Genomic DNA, 16,469 nt, shown 5'->3' on the forward strand with positions numbered 1-16,469 from the left:
AAAAAGACCGTACCCTTTTATGTAATGATGTTTACTTTGAATTTATATTAGTTCACACAAACACTCCATCCATGCTTTTGTTCCGGCCCTCCGGTCCAGTTTAAGAACCCACTGTGGCCCTCGAGTCAAAAAGTTTGCCCACCCCTGGCTTAGGCCTTCAGTCAGACAACCTTAGTGCTGCCACTTCCGTGGAGGCAGGAGAGGCTCCCGCCACTACTGCTGCGCTCACCTGCCGTGAGCCCGGCTTTTGGCTGAGCGGCGGCCCCCCTGTGGGAGCACAATGACCACCAGGGGGAAACTCCTGCATTGAGTGTCTGCCCCCTGGTGGTCAGTGCACATCATAGCAACCGGTCATTCTGCTGTATAGTAGATTTTGCATATTAGCCTTTTATTATATAGTATTACACGTTGGGGTTCCTGAAGGCTCAACTCTGAATCTGCTTCTCTCTACTCTCACTTTACACCTGAGTGATTCAGGCATTGCCATGGCTTTAAATATGCTCTCACAACCACTCCATTTATGTTCCTCTTCTGATCTCCAGACATCTCCACAGGCTTCTCAAACTTACCATGGCCAAATGGAATGCCTGAGCACTCTGCCCCTGTTGACTGTCAGAGAGACTAGCAAGTGGCCCAAGCTAAAAAAACTGAGTGTCATCCTTGACTCTTCATCCCCCAAACCACTACCCAATCAAGCACCAAATAAATCTAGCTCAAATCCAGACTTCTCTCCAGGTGCCCTGGCATTATCAAGACAGATGACCATCATGTCACATAATACAACAGCCTCCCTGATCAGTCTCCCTGCTTTAGTTTTGTTTGAGGCACCTCCATATACAGCTAAACCACTCCAAAGGTGTCCCATTCAATAATCCATTCTCATGCTGTGCCACCCTACCACAGATTGATGATGTTCCATTAATACTGACCTTCTAGTTCTTTTCTGCCTAGAAACTTCAACAAATCATTTCCCTGTTTCACCTAAATGACTCCATTTTACCTCTCTTTTCTAAAAGTCAGCCCTAGCCGGTTTGGCTTGGTAGATAGAGCGTCGGCCTGTGTACTGAAGGGTCCCAGGTTCAATTCTGGTCAAGGTCACATGCCCAGGTTTCAGGCTGGATCCCCAGTAGGCAGCTGATCAACGATTCTCTCTCATCATTGATGTTTCTCTCTCTCTCTCTCTCTCTCTCTCTCTCCCTCCCTCCCTCCCTCCCTCCCTCCCTCCCTGAAATCAATAGAAATATATATATATTTTTAAAAATCTCCTATATATACCCCATAAAATTATTTTAAAAATAAAAGTCATGATCTCAGAGATGACTTCCCTGATTATCTTATCTAAAGAAGGCTCTTTCCCTTACTTTCTACCAAAGCACTTTTCTATTAATTCTTGAATATTTATCACAATTTGAAAGTATGTGTTTGTTTAGTTGTTAAATATCTGCCTTCCCCATAAAACTACATTCTCTGAGTAGAAAGCAGGTCTGTTTTTAGATACTACTTTGTAGTAAACCTGTTGCTGCACAGTGTTAAGTACACAGTAGGTGCTCAATAAATACTTGCTAGACAAATGAATAAGTAAGTGGCTTCTGACTCATGTAAGATAGGAAAAGTTACTTTATGAAGTGAATTGTTTTATTATCTTATCACATGGAGTATAGATTATAATGACTGTTTTATTTGATTTGTGCTCCTAAGTGACATGAATAAGATTTAATAAATTAAGAGCTTTCTAGAAATATGAACAAATTTTTATATAGGTAGCAAGAAGCAAATTGGCCTATTATCCCTTTAATAGTAATTTGTACATTATCATAGCTTTCAGCTTTAGTAGCATCCATAAAAGTAAAATCCATTATTTTTTCTCTCAAGGATTATTCCCCACCAATATACAGACTCTAATATCTTTAATCTCAATAACAATCCTCCTCTTTTAACTCTGTTCCCTTTCTAGTAAAACTTCTTAAGAGTTAGCTACATCTGTTATCCATCATTTTCACCTCCTCCCTTCTCATTTTCCACTAAACCCACCCCAAGGAGCTTTCACCCCACCATTCCAACAAAGGCACTCTTGTCAAGTCACCAAAGTGTTTAACAACAGCTACGATGTATAGGGCTAAAGTAAACAGTCTATGAGATTTCAACTCTATAGGAAGACATCATTACTCTAAATTACTGGGATGATAGAGCTTTTTCTAAAATCCAGTGTATTAATGTCATGAATACATTAAACAATTAACACTTCTTTAAACATCAAATAACTAATATTCCTTTAAATATTTCTGTTATTCAAATTATATATCAAACTTAGGAATTTACAAAATTAAATTTCCCTAAATACTTATCTTCTGCAAAGTATGACTCCTAAACAAACTGCAAGTAAAGGGTCTTAGAGATGATTCAGGAAGAAAAGGTGAAAGTTGGTACAATAAAATTACTCTATTCCAGGTCTTATATTTACTACATTTATCCCCACACTATCTTAAAGAAAGTTACAAATCAGGACATGAAATGCAAGTACTGGCAGCTGCAAACTGTACAAATAAGGAAAATGCTGCAGAGGCAAATGTTTAGATAGTAGAGACCCTCCTATTAACCAGAACTGAATGTGCTGCAATGTTTTGTATTGAGAAGATATTTTGGACTAAAGCAACATTTCATACCTGAAGATTTTCTAACATCATTTTATCCAGAGCTTGAATGAAGTCCTCATCTTCTACACAAGGTACATGCTTAAGTCCACCTCCTTTGATCATCACCTCCTTATTAAAATAAAACAAAACCAAGAAATAAGACCAGAAATTTTAACATTAATGTTTTGTATAACAGAGCCTTTTGTATTGATAACTTAACTTGTTTAACATACTTAAGGAATGAGTGAGTAAAATATATAACATTATTAAATATTAAAATAACTTGTTAAAGAAAAGTATTTAGGAAAACAAATTGAAAATAAATACCTAAAGAAATAGTTTTCAATAATTATAAGAAATGAAACTTTGGTGGCTAAAACTGAAATACTATGAAAATGTTGCACAATTTCAAGAAGCAAATTTTCAGCCATACATACGGTATTTTCTTCATCAGTTTCATTCTCCTTATTTGAATCTGTAAGATAATCTGTATTCTCTTCCTCTTCTTCCTCTCCTTCCTCCTCATCATTATCAGAACCCTCCTGAAATTATTTAACATTAGATGATTAAAACATTTTGAAAAGGGTTATTACATTTTACATGCCTTAAAACGATTTTGAAACATCTGTATAACTGTTTATTATTCCCAAATGTAGAGCAAAGTCAGCGGGCAACAATTATTACATACCTCGCCCTTCCTCTCTGATTAAATAATAATAATAAAAACAATCTTATGATCAGTATTTACTTTTTAAAAACCCTTAATTAATCCAGAGATTTTATATCAGAGATACTATTAGTTACATTTGCTATAATACAACTGAGGGGTAGATTTTATTTTATAAAGAAAATTTTTGCTCATATAGTCAAAATACTCTAGTACAAATGTACCTATTTGCTATAAATAAAAGTCATCACCTCTTCTTCTGGTTCATTTACTTCACTTTCATTTCCAGATTGTTCTTCTGTTTCAGCTCCTCCTTCTTCTTCTTCTTCATCTTCTTCAAGATTTTCTCCTTCTGTCATAGAATCTTTTGAATCTTTGTCATTTACTAGGCCTTGAAGTAAGAGGAAAGTAGAAAAATACATTTAAAAAGATAAAGGCAAGTTTTCAATACCACTTCATTTAAAAGTATGTATTAAGAAAATTCAATAGCCACTTTTTTCAAAACAACAGTAAAATAGGAACAGAATTTTAAACTATTTTGATAAACATTTAAAAAATTAAACAGAACTTCATTTCAGCTGATATATTTCTTAGTCACTAACAAAAAAGAAAAAAACACATTTTCCCCTTTTCTAGAGCTTCAAACTGTTTATCTCAGTCTCAAAAAAATAAAGGCAAAAAGTAGCAGCACATAAGATGCTGCCTCAGCCATACAGAATGTAGCTCGGTTCCACTTTTTTTTTTTCCAGTTCCACTTTTTAATCAAATATTTCAAGAATCTCTAAAAACTCAAGATATAAAATTGTCACTTTAATGGAGAAATCACATTGGACGATCTATTTGAATGTCTGCAAATCAGGACTAAGGAAAGGCAAAGCAGTATGTTGACACACCTAGCAGCTGTGCCACCACAGAACTTAGTTTTTTCCTTCAGTAACAGCATTCTCCTCCTGAGGGAACTCTCTGGCTTGAATTTGCTTCCACCTCCCCATGTTCATCCACATTTCACTATCTACTTCATTCCTCTTATCATCTGAATGCCAAACTACTTCTCTACTTTCAAGAGGCGCATAATATGGCTTCATCGGATCCCTTTCCCATGTTTTCTCCCACGCCTTCTGCTATAGTGAGGTCAGATTCTTGTCATTAAAAAGCACACTACCTTGCAATCTTGCTTATCAATACTCTTCTCAATATAAATTCCATTACTTTGCCCCCTACTTGCTTCTAAAGCACTTGGAGAGTTTATCAGAGCACTTTACATTTAAGAATATACATACCATGTAATATTTTTTAAATTATTTCAGAAGTGTTACATTAGATTAGAAGTCCCTTAAAAACAAAGAACTTCTTTTATATGCATATTCAAAACTTCTCAGAGGCCATATATTGATAAATACACAGTAGGTGTTTAGTAAATAGTTATTTACTCACAGAATCTTGGTCAATTAGCACAGAAAGAAATTTTACTAATGATGTGATTTAACCCTTCCATTTTATGAGGACTACTGAAGCCCAGAGAGTTTTAATAACCCAACCAATAAAAGTAAAAAAATTACTCCTATGAACCAGGAGGTCACGGCTCAGTTCCCAGTCAGAGCACATGCCTGATTGCGATTGCGGGCTCGATCCCCAGTAGGGGCTGTGCAGGAGGAAGCCAATCGATGGTTCTCTCTCATCATAGATGTTTCTATCTCTTGCTCCTTCTCCCTTTCTCTCTGAATTTAAAAAATACATTTTTTTAAAAAACAGAAAAATACAGAAGTACAGAGTGATTAAAGTAGATACGTTCAAGTTTGGAAATTTGAAAAAAATTGAGAAGATGGATGAAGCTCAGTGAGATCTATTTTACATGGAAAATAATACTGAGAAAGAAAGTTGGTGTCTCAGATTTAAATTCCATTTAACTTAAATATTTTCTACCTACTATTTATTAGTTTTCATAGAAAGAAATAGACTTTATATGTTAACTACAGGCCCGGTGCACAAAAATTTGTGCACTCGGGGGTGGGGGAGTCCCTCAGCCCGGCCTGTGCCCTCTCATAGTCTGGGACCTCTCCGGGGATGACCACCTGCTGGCTTAGGCCTGCTCCCCAGGGGATTGGGCCTAAGCTGGCAGTCAGACATCCCTTTGGCAGCCCGGCAGCCCTCGGGGGATGTCCACTTGCCAGTGGGGAGCAGGCCTAAGCTGTAGTCGGATATCCTTAGCGCTGCTGAGGAGGCAGGAGAGGATCCCACCACCACCGCTGAACTAGCAGCCATTAGCCTGGCTTGTGGCTGAGCAGAGCTCCCCCATGTGGGAGTGCACTGACCACCAGAGGGCAGCTCCTGCATTGAGCGTCTGCAGGAGTCAGTGTGTGTCATAGTGACCAGTCATTCCCAGTCATTCTGCTGTTAGGGTCAGTTTGCATATTACCCTTTTACTATATAGGATAGAGGCCTGGTGCACGGGTGGGGGCCAGCTGGTTTGCCCTGAAGGATGTCCTGGATCAGGGTGGGAGTCCCCACTGGGGTGCCTGGCCAGTCTGGGTGAGGGGCTGAGGGCCGTTTTCAGGCTGGCCTGTGACTGAAGCTCCCAGTTGACCAGTTGACAAATAGCTCTGATGTGCACTGACCACCAGTGGGCAGACGCTCTGACCGCTAGGTTAGCTTGCTGCTGGGGTCCAACCGATTGGGACTGAGTGAGATGGGCTGGACATGCCCCGGAGCCCTCCTGCTGTCCCTCCCTGGCCCAATCGCACACTGGTGGGGTCCCTCAGCCTGGCCTGTGCCCTCTCGCAATTCAGGACCCCTTGGGCGATGTCGGAGAGCCGGTTTCAACCCGATCCCACAGGCCACTCCCCTTGGGAGGTTGCCAGACACAGGGCTCATGGCTGGCGAGGGCTGCTGTGGCAGCACGAGCCTCTCCTGATCGGGACTGATTGGGCGCGAGCCCGCGGCAGGCACAGTGGGTCCGGGATGAGCAGGAGCAGCAGGTAGGAGCTACAGGTAGCATTGGACTGCGGGTTTCGGCCCGATCCCTGCAGGCCACCCAGAGGGACCCTACCCGTGCACGAATTCATGCACCGGGCTTCTAGTGTATATATAAAAAACAGAGATGACAAAATGCAAACTCTAGACAGTAAAATATTTAAATGTGTGTGTCAGAATTAAGTGTACTTGGAGATAGAAATCAAATACTGTCCTCTTACATTTGAGCTGCTTGGTGCCTCCATTTTCATGCTCATAACAGAGATGGTAATAAACTATAGTACTTCCTTTCAGATTGTGTTTTAATTTACATTTCTCTGTTTACTAGACATGCTGAGCATTTCCCCCATATACTTAACATGTCAGAAAGAGCACAGTTGACTTGATTGCTTAACCTAGTATTTTGATTTGGCTTACTTAAACTCATCTGTCAAAAATCAGTAACATTACCTTCCTCTATCATTCTGGCAATCAGGCAGTACTCAATAAAAACACCAACTCTTCCCTGCTCTCCCTTATTTGATTATGTCCTGTTCATTTTTCTATTGGGGTATTCTATTTTATTACCAATTTACCTGTGTTCTTTATGTAAGTGTTAACAACTTAGCAAGAAAACTAATTTCATATTAATTTTTATTGTACATTTTAAAAACCTAAATCTATACGCATGCTTTCTTCTATCATTTTAAATTTGAGAAAATTAACCTCTGAAAATATTTGATAATCAGATCTATTTTTAACTTCAAAAAAGTATTTAACTTTTTAAAAATATATATTTTATTGATTTTTTTGAGAAAAAGGGAGAGGGATAGAGAGTTAGAAACATCGATGAGAGAGAAACACTGATCAGCTGCCTCCTGCACACTCCCTACTGGTATTTGCCCACAACCAAGGTACATGCCCTTGACCGGAATCAAACCTGGGACCCTTGAGTCTGCAGGCTGATGCTCTATCCACTGAGGCAAACTGGTTAGGGCAAATATTTAACTCTTTAAACCACCTAGAGTTTGGCGATATAAGATGTGGCTCTCTATCAAATTCTCCTCCCAAATGCTCACCTGCTGCCCTTATCCTATCTTTAATATTCCTGGCTCACCATAAATGATTGTTCTGAATTTAACTGGACAATTTCTGGGCCTTTTATCTATCCTACAGATTTTATTTCTAATTTATGAAATACACTCTTTAAATTTATAATATAACTTATTCTTATGGCTTCTTTCCTTTTTTTACTTTTATTTCCCTCATTTTTGTTCCTTTTATTATAATGCTAGAGGCCTAGTGCATGAAATTCGTGCACTCAGCGGGATTGAGGGGGGTGTCCCTCAGCCCAGCCTGTGCCTTCTTGCAGTCCAGGAGCCCTCAGAAATTTCCGACTGATGGCTTAGGCCTTCAGTCAGACATCCTTAGTGCTGCCGTGGACGCAGGAGAGCCTCCCGTCAATACCGCTGCGCTCGCCTGCCGTGAGCCCAGCTTTTGGCTGAGTGGCGCTCCCCCTGTGGGAGCACACTGACCACCAGGGGGAAGCTCCTGCACTGAGTGTCTGGCCCCTGGTGGTCAGTGCGTGTCATAGCGATTGGTCATTCTGCCATTTAGTCAATTTGCATATTAGCCATTATTATTTAGGACTAGTTAGAACTTCCAAACCAAAATTAAACAATATTGCTTATTACCATCTTAATTTTGTTATTAAATTTAAAGAGAATGTACTTGCCAATAATTCTGTTTATACTAAGAAATCAAGATGCACAAGAAAATAAGTCAAGTGTGTTATTTATAGTGGTGCAAAATTTGAAATAATCTGTGTCAAACAACAGGAATTACATAAATTATGGTACATTTATATGAAGGAATATAGCCAGTTTTTAAAAAATATAATAAAGGTTTAGAGAAATACTTTATGCAAGGAAGAAATTTCATAATGTATTATGTAGGGGAAATCCACTTATAAAACTGTATAAACATTAGAAAAAAATTTAAAGAATAAAAGAAAATATATCAAAATGTTAATACATAATAATCCTTAAGTATAGAGTATCAGTGATTTCTGTCTTGTTATTTTTCAAAATTTCTGCCATGAACATATATTACTTTTAATAATATTAAAAATTATTTAAAACTATCGGTAAGCATAATTATGAGAAATTTTTAGTGTTTATCCATTAACTATTATGCTAGAATTATGTTCCTATAAAACTGAGATAATGAATTTGTTAAGTGCTTGAATCAGAAAAACTAGTAAAGGCTCTTGATTCTGTATTATCTTCTGGATTTAATCAATAGGAAATAGATTTAATATAGATTTATTCATGTAGCTCTTCTTCCTGATACTTAGACTGTTTAAAACAGAATTAAATTGGGACAACTTCATAGCATAATTTCCAGTTGCAACCATCTTTATAGAGTTTCACTTGCAAACGCTGACCTATTTTTCCCTTTCCATATTCTAAACAGACTCCTCAAGAAAGTCTGACGTCCTTTAATTTAACCTTCAGTCAATAAAGGATAAAGTACATTGCTCTCTTTACTGCTACCAAACTGGGTGTCAAACTAGTATTCCCTCATGCCCACTATACAGAGCATCATTCATAAAGATCTTTGAGAAACAAGGCTATGACTCAACTATTTCAAAGCATAAAAAGTTAATGAAATACATAAATAAGCACTTTGCTTAAAATGATAATTTTAGACAACTAGAAGTCTAAAAAAGGAAAAGAAAGTAGATGATTTGGGGCAAAGTACAAAAAGAAGCACATACGTCTTTATGGTTTGAGTAGTAAGAAAAGTTAATAGTTGCATAATTAGAAGCACCTTTAAAATTAATGCTCAAATAGATAACAGCAATCATATTCTCCAAAAGAGAATTTACCTATGGAGAAAGAAACCCTATTAATATGCTGGATGTAATATGAAAAAATAGTTTTAGAGGGGAAAAAGTAAAAATGCTTTCACCATGAAAAGTAGTTCTTCAGATATGCAATGTAGCAAATTTATACAATTAATATAATTGGTGAAGGTAAGAATCTCCTAATGACAGCCTTATGGGTCCCAAGTGCTAGCAGGAAATAAAATACTAGCTTAATAGCCTGAAAACATGTCATTTTACAATGACTAAAAAGAAAACTGCTAATAAGTATCTGTAAGTAAATCAGAGCAGTAAGATTACATGTTCCAGTTATTTCCACTGACAAAGTTAGTTAACTCCTACAGTCCCTCATGAGAGTTATTCAAGAGCTAACTCCTACTCAGCCGGTGTGGGTCAGTAGTAGAGCATCAACCCATGAACCCACAGGTCCTCAGTTCTATTCTTGGTCAGAGCACATGCCCGGTTGTGGACTTGATCCCCAGTAGTGGGCGTGCAGGAGGCAGCCGACTGAGTTACTCATCGATATTTCTATCCTTCTCCCATCCTCTCTCTTTAAAATCAATAAGCATATTTTTAAGAGCTACCTCTTCTTCCACAACAATCTCAAAAGGACACAGAGAAAGTAAATAGACCAATTCTCCTGTAGCATATTTCTCACATTTTCTCTAGTTCTTAGAAATAGAGACAACTCTCCCAGTGAATAAGGTCTGAAATTCTGTAGGGTAGTTCCAAACTTCTAACAGGTATCCCCTTCTATAGTTTCTAGCCTACAATGTCTTAAGAAATAACGCTTGTTGCAATTACATACTGTATTGTAAGAGGTACTCTAATTAAAAGTAGATTTTATATTAGCAACCAATAATTCTAAAATTAAGTGAGGCCAACAGAGAATTGTATTTATTCATCGCTATCATTGGCTTCAATTCTTACATAAGTATTTACCTCCAATTTGGGATTATTTTATGAAATCAAAAAAATATGTCACCCATATGTCTTACCTAATACTATGTAACACTCAATATAAAAATGGAAAGTATACAAAGGTAAAGTCTGATAACATTATAAAGCAAATTCTAAAAACAATCTGCCAAATATCACTTTCATTGTCTCTCTGTAATTAATTGCTTACCCAGTTTTATTAAGAATTCTCGTTCCAAGTCTTGTACCTGCCTGATGGATTCTTCTAGAGAATTACAAAGCTTGATCTTTGGTCTCAGCAGTTCTAGTGTATCACTGATCATGTAATCTATGTCAATAGGAAATGGATGCTCTTTTGTCCAAACCTCCAAACTTTTCTTCCACCAAACATAACGCTGATGACAAATAAAAAATAAATTTAGCTATAAAATATTAATAACAAAATATTTTAAATAATAATCTGTAATGTGACTTCACCTAACTATAACAACTAAGCTAAAAAGTTGTACAAGACACCTACCATTTGCATTAATGGTCGACAGCAATGATCCTAATTCCAATTATTTCCCTCCATCTACACAGTTTCTAAGCCATTTGGTGACTTGAATCTAAATATTGTTTTATTATAATTGTCATAATCTTTTTAAAGACAAGGAAAAATTGTGGGTAAAATACCAAATAAATATTCAGATAATGAAACAAGTCAGAAACCCCACTCCCAAACTGGGTTTAAATGTTAAAGTTTACAAAACAACCAGATTCAAAAACATAGTTTTGATAAATGTTCATCATTTTCCCTATAATACCTGCTTTGAATTTTAAAAAGGTCAATTAAATTATCTAAATATATAGGGTTTTAAATATAAAAATCATTAATCAACAATCATTTATTGAACACCTACTGTGTATATGGCACTGTTTAGATATTTTACCTCTCTTCTCCCACCTGGGTCCCTCATTCTGTTTTATACTTTGTAAGTTAACATTAATTGAAGAGCACAACCCAGGAATTTACTTGTATATAAACAGGTAATCCTCTGGGTGCTTCACTCTTCTTTCCCCAGTTTGCTCTAGGTCCTTGCTACTCAAAATTGCAGACCTCAACTGGAGCTTGTTAGAAATGCATAATCTCAAGTCCACACCCCAGACCAATTTAATAATAATCTGCATTTTAATACTATTCCCAGGTAAAGTGTATGCACATTAAAGTTTAGAAGCACTACTATGGGTGATCCTTTCTACCTGGCCTTCCAAGACATAACTGTTCACTCTATGTTCTAGGCAGAACACACTGACCTCATCCCCAGGCCTCACTTCTTACTTCATCCCCTCAAGGTTAAGCCTGCTGCATATTTCTGCCTGTTTATCAATGTGGAAAATGCCTCTGTCTCATTGTCTCTTGGATATTTTGGGATAACTCTTTTCTCTCCACTTGGGATGTCAGATTAAATGCAAAATAAGGATTCTCTTCTGAAAAAGATTCTACTTTGGATGCTGACAATTACAGCTAACACTCTGCAGCAAAATTGGTTTTCAATACAGGCAGTCTCCAACCTAAGACAGTCCTTAGAGACAAAGGGAATCGGATTCTCAAATGTGCAATCCCCTTCCTCATGGTAGGATAAAGTTAATAAACTGCTCTTCCCCAAGAACATTTACCCCCACTTAACACCAGCCATTATGTGGATGTATTTTTACACCTCCAGTTTTAGTTTTAAATGTATTTTCTTCATCAATGGATGAGTGAAAACAATACTAGAAGTAGTGATCATATAGACTTTAATGGTACTATTGATACCTTCTTTCAACAACATCTAGACAATTCAACAGTGAATTGTTCACCCTGCTCAGTATTTTATGGGAAACAGTGATTGGGTTCCAAACAACCAACCTACAAAGTTAACTTTTGGAACACCTACTTTAAAGGAATTGTAGAAACATCTCTGTATTTGTACCTGAATTCAATTTATACTACACTTGCTCTAAATCATAAGCTTACATAATTAACTAAAATTAAGATATGAAAAGCACAACTCAAGAGTTTCTTCCATGTTAAAAACGTTTTCCCCAGAGTGAGTTTTTTCTTTAAAAAAAAAAAAAAGTTATATCATTTAAAAATAATTTTATATGTAAAACCAGAACACAGATGAGTGATAAAAATGTACATATAAAAATCACAAGTTTTTTAATTCATAAGTTACTGTACCAAATATAATTCATAAATTACCATTCCAAATTTATAAAGTATACCAAAATAATTTTCAAAATTAACAATCAATCATAAAAGTTACAATGGAATTAGAATGTTTATATCATAAAATTCATCAAATTTTTTAAATCTCTAAAGCATCTTTGCAGGAAGAATAAATCAAATTTAGTCTAATTATGAACATATCTCATATGTGATATGTGAATGCTATAATGTTTCTGCTCGAATATTTTTGTAACACAACCAATGTATTAAATGGTGCCAAACTGCATATTTCAGCTTATATACCTGAAAATATACAAGGAAGCAATCAAGTTTTCGTTTACTGGAACCTCTGTCAAAGTACTGGCCACAAGTATCCAAAATAGTGCACACTAGTCTAATTCTGAAAAGGTGCTCAGGAGGGTCCAGTGAACTTGGTGAGCCATCAGGGTTAACACCAAATGAAGTAAAAGAATAAAGAGTTCTAAAAATAACAGCTGATTCCACCATGCGGTAATTATAAAGTTCCCCTAAAAACTTGGCACTGCTGATACGTCTCTGATTGAATTTAGGTTGATTAACCTAAAAGAAAAAAAACACACAAGATTTGCATTAAAGAACAGTAATGTGGTAAAAAGAGGCAAAATTCCCCTGTCACTTGACAGTATCAATTACTGAAGAAACACTGAACAGAGAAAAATTAATGGGTTCTTTGCTTCTTTTCTAATAAGGTGGTCACTTGTGAGTATCCTTTTTCTCTCTTTAGGAAATGTGTATCTACAAAATGTAAAAAAAAAAAAAAAAAAAAAGTTGTCCTGGCTTGTGTAGTTCTGTTGATCCCATGCATGAAAGGGTGGCAGGTTTGATTCCTGGTTGGGGCACATGTGGAAGGCAGCCAATCAATGTTATTTAAATCAATTTTTTTAAAAGTTTAATAAAAAATGTTAAAGTTTAATAAAAAATATGTTAAGTATTAAATTTGGTATTTAGCTATCATTAAGTGAATTGCTTTGATAGTCTATCAAACCATTAAATTGTAATTCTCCCTTATCAGCCCCATATAACTTATTTTCTCTATAGTCCACAAATTAACAATAAGCCTACAAAAAAAAAAGGGATCTGCTTACAGGAAGTTTTACCAAATGATTACAATTCTTCTAATTAATAAATTTATTTTCCCAATAGTAACCCAGAAATAATAAAAATGTACTATATTCTTCCAAAATAAGCTTTACTGGACTTGAGAAAAAGAGGCAAAATAAACCCCAGGATTAGCCTGAGAGAAGGAAGCACAGTAAATCTAGAACAGCAGGGTTTATTAAGAAACCACTAATTCTGAAGAGGTAATAGTAAAAGACACCATATAGATAAAAGAAGGTCTTCAAATTATTATTTTTCAATAACAGGATTTAAAAGTTATTTAAATTCTTCCAAAACTCCAATTTGACAACTTTAAAGAAAGTTTGTGTTACCTCCATTCCTAATCGAATATCTTCTAAAACTCCATCCACAACATGGATTCCAACATCCTCTTGGTAGAGCACTAGTCCTGCTAAGAGGTTTGCCACACAATGAATACTATTATATTTCACATTCCAGATGTTTATCATACAACAAATAACATAATCTTTCACTTCTTGGTCCTGCCAGGGCAACTTTCGCATCTGTCTCAAAACCTAAACAAAGAGAATTTTGTTTAAATTACTAGACAAGTATATAATCCAATATACCCAATAATATAGATATGTTATTATGATAATGCAGATAAAGAACTTTTGAAATGGGAAATACTTCAGAGATCCTCTATGAGATTTTTCACGTTAGAGATTAAACATGAGATTGTTCTAATTATTGACAAATGGTATTCACATTTTTCCTCCAGCTTTCTATAATGTCCCCGTATTTCCTAGAGTTTCTAAGTCTTCAATCAAACTAACAGTATACACTCATACACTAAAGTCACTGAAAGAAATTTTCAAGGTTCACCAAAAATAAGATTTCTTTTGTGCTTCATTTAATCGCAATAATCTTAGACACTTCTTTTAAAAATCAAAAATTTCCATTAATAAATAAATAAACCCAAGGTTAATTGGTTAAAAGATCACTTAAAATGGAGACATAACCTCAAGACTGACATTACAGTGTCCTGTTTCCTCATATGTAAAAGGGAGGATAATAAAAGCACTTACTAGTTTGTTGTGAGGATTAGACAAGTTAAAACATGTGAAGTATGTAGGAAAGTGTCTGCCACATTATAAATACCCCATAAAAGTTAGGTATTACGATTTCAAAGACCATACTGTTAATGAGATAATTAGCAGAGCTCTACCTATCATCAAGTTCTATCCATTTTGATTCTGAAAGAATATGGATATTATTGGCAGATTGCAGAGTAGTCCTTTCATTTCTATATCCACAATCCATCTTTTAAGCACTAAATATTTTCTCATATCAGCTTCACTGGCAACGTTAATGTCATCTCAACTTCATAAGTATTCTCTCTTTTTCTATATTTGATAGTCTATCAAACCATTAAATTGCAATTCTCCCTTATCAGCCCCATATAACTTATTTTCTCTATAGTCCACAAATTAATAATAAGCCTACAAAAAAAGGGATCTGCTTACAGGAAGTTTTACCAAATGATTACAATTCTAGTCAATTCTAAACAGCTATCAAAATCCTTATTGTTTCAAACAACTATTTTTCAGACTCTCTGAAAGTTGGTTTCAATTTTCAAAGCTGCACTATCATTACCTTTTCTCCCACCCATGTATTATTTCATTTTATCCTCCCCAGATGTATTTTCTGTCCAGAAGTTAATTTCCATTACTTTATCTCCTAAAAAGAAAGAAGTTCTACATTGTAGTGTTTCAACTTGTAGAATAAACCAAGAAATGTTTTGCTCAACATATCTTACTTAAAAGTGAGGTTTCTAGTAAGGTAACTACAATAATTCAGTTCACAGATCAGTGGTTCTTAAACTTTTCTGGAAAGTGACTCCTGTTGAGAATCCAAAGAAAGCCACAGACCTTATCTCCAGAAAAATACGGACAGGCCCAGAATTCAAAACTATGTAATTTCAGAGGGCCATGGGCTTTCTAACACCCATTCAAGGTTAAGATCCCCTACTCTCAAGAAAAATATGTAAAGGCAAATTTAAATTTTGATGTTATATATATTTTTGAAACTCTATGTCTCATATTCAACTGACTATGTCTCATATTCTGTATAGAATATGAGACATAGTCAGAGTTTCAAAAAAAATTTAATTTAGAAGAATGGCCCTTTTAATTAAGAAGTTATCATAATAGGAAAACAAAATATTGTCCCATATATTATGTATCATCATATGAATTATTTCTTAGCGTGATTTGTATAGAGTCAATCATAATGGAACTTGGGATCTAATCCCAACTCTCCTAAAGTTCACTCTTGCGACTTGAACAGCTCTGCTTTAATTTCTCCATTTACAAAATGTGAACAATGCAAAGTACCTGCATTTCTTAACTATAATTTATGGGACACTGAAGCAATTTATAAATAAACTGATCTAGGAAAACTGAAATATATGTCCTGACCTAAAATTTCATGCACAGGCTAGAAGGAAAGTACACTGCTTTTAATACTATTATCATTAGGATGAAAACAATTTAGTTGAATATTATATAACTACCACAAATCTCACGCTGACCATTATTCCATGATTCCATTAAGATTTACCTTCTCAGTGGTGACCTTGGAAAGATCCTTGTACAAAAGTTTCCGGATATATTCCTGGAGAGGAGGACGTTTCTTTTTCACTGTTTTTTCGGCTGGAGGTGGGTTGCAGTAGTAATATGCATTCTCTACCATTGTGACATATCTTGCATCAAGATGCATTGCTTGTTTCTTTCTCATCATTTGTTCCTAAAATAAAAAGTCTACACTTGTCAAAATACTTTCATTCTAAGATTTCTTTATTCCTACAAAACTCCTATTCTCAGTGATAAGATTTTAGGATAAAGGTCTAGAAAAAGAAAAAAAACAACCAGTCGGTACTTCTGTATTTCTAAGAGTGTGCAAGCATACTAATTCTTATGCCACTGATCATTTGTTTATAACAAATTAGCTAATAACTGCTTGGTCTTAGGCCTTTATTCAGAGAACTTTTGCTACAAATGTAATTTATAATTCTGCCAAACTACATGACCTCTGAGTATGAGAAGTTTCATATATATGAGT

General features: G+C 35.7%; 1 protein-coding gene across 8 annotated transcripts in view; it reads right to left on the reverse strand.

The window, feature by feature from the left end:
• Nucleotides 1-16,469, reverse strand: part of UPF2 (UPF2 regulator of nonsense mediated mRNA decay) — a 127,178-nt gene that overhangs the window by 21,884 nt on the left and 88,825 nt on the right. For 7 of the 8 annotated variants that reach the window (XM_036352309.1, XM_036352333.1, XM_036352292.1 and 4 more), the window contains 7 exons: nt 15,969-16,154; nt 13,718-13,921; nt 12,552-12,827; nt 10,266-10,449; nt 3,552-3,691; nt 3,071-3,175; nt 2,664-2,762 (listed from right to left, as the gene is read on the reverse strand). In XM_036352309.1, coding sequence (XP_036208202.1) covers nt 2,664-2,762; nt 3,071-3,175; nt 3,552-3,691; nt 10,266-10,449; nt 12,552-12,827; nt 13,718-13,921; nt 15,969-16,154 — 1,194 coding nt within the window. The remainder of the gene's footprint in view (nt 1-2,663; nt 2,763-3,070; nt 3,176-3,551; nt 3,692-10,265; nt 10,450-12,551; nt 12,828-13,717; nt 13,922-15,968; nt 16,155-16,469) is intronic. The other variant, XM_036352351.1, reaches the window with a different exon arrangement.

Source organism: Myotis myotis, unplaced genomic scaffold (genome assembly GCF_014108235.1).
Source record: "Myotis myotis isolate mMyoMyo1 unplaced genomic scaffold, mMyoMyo1.p scaffold_m19_p_1, whole genome shotgun sequence".
In the NCBI taxonomy this organism is placed as follows: domain Eukaryota; kingdom Metazoa; phylum Chordata; class Mammalia; order Chiroptera; family Vespertilionidae; genus Myotis; species Myotis myotis.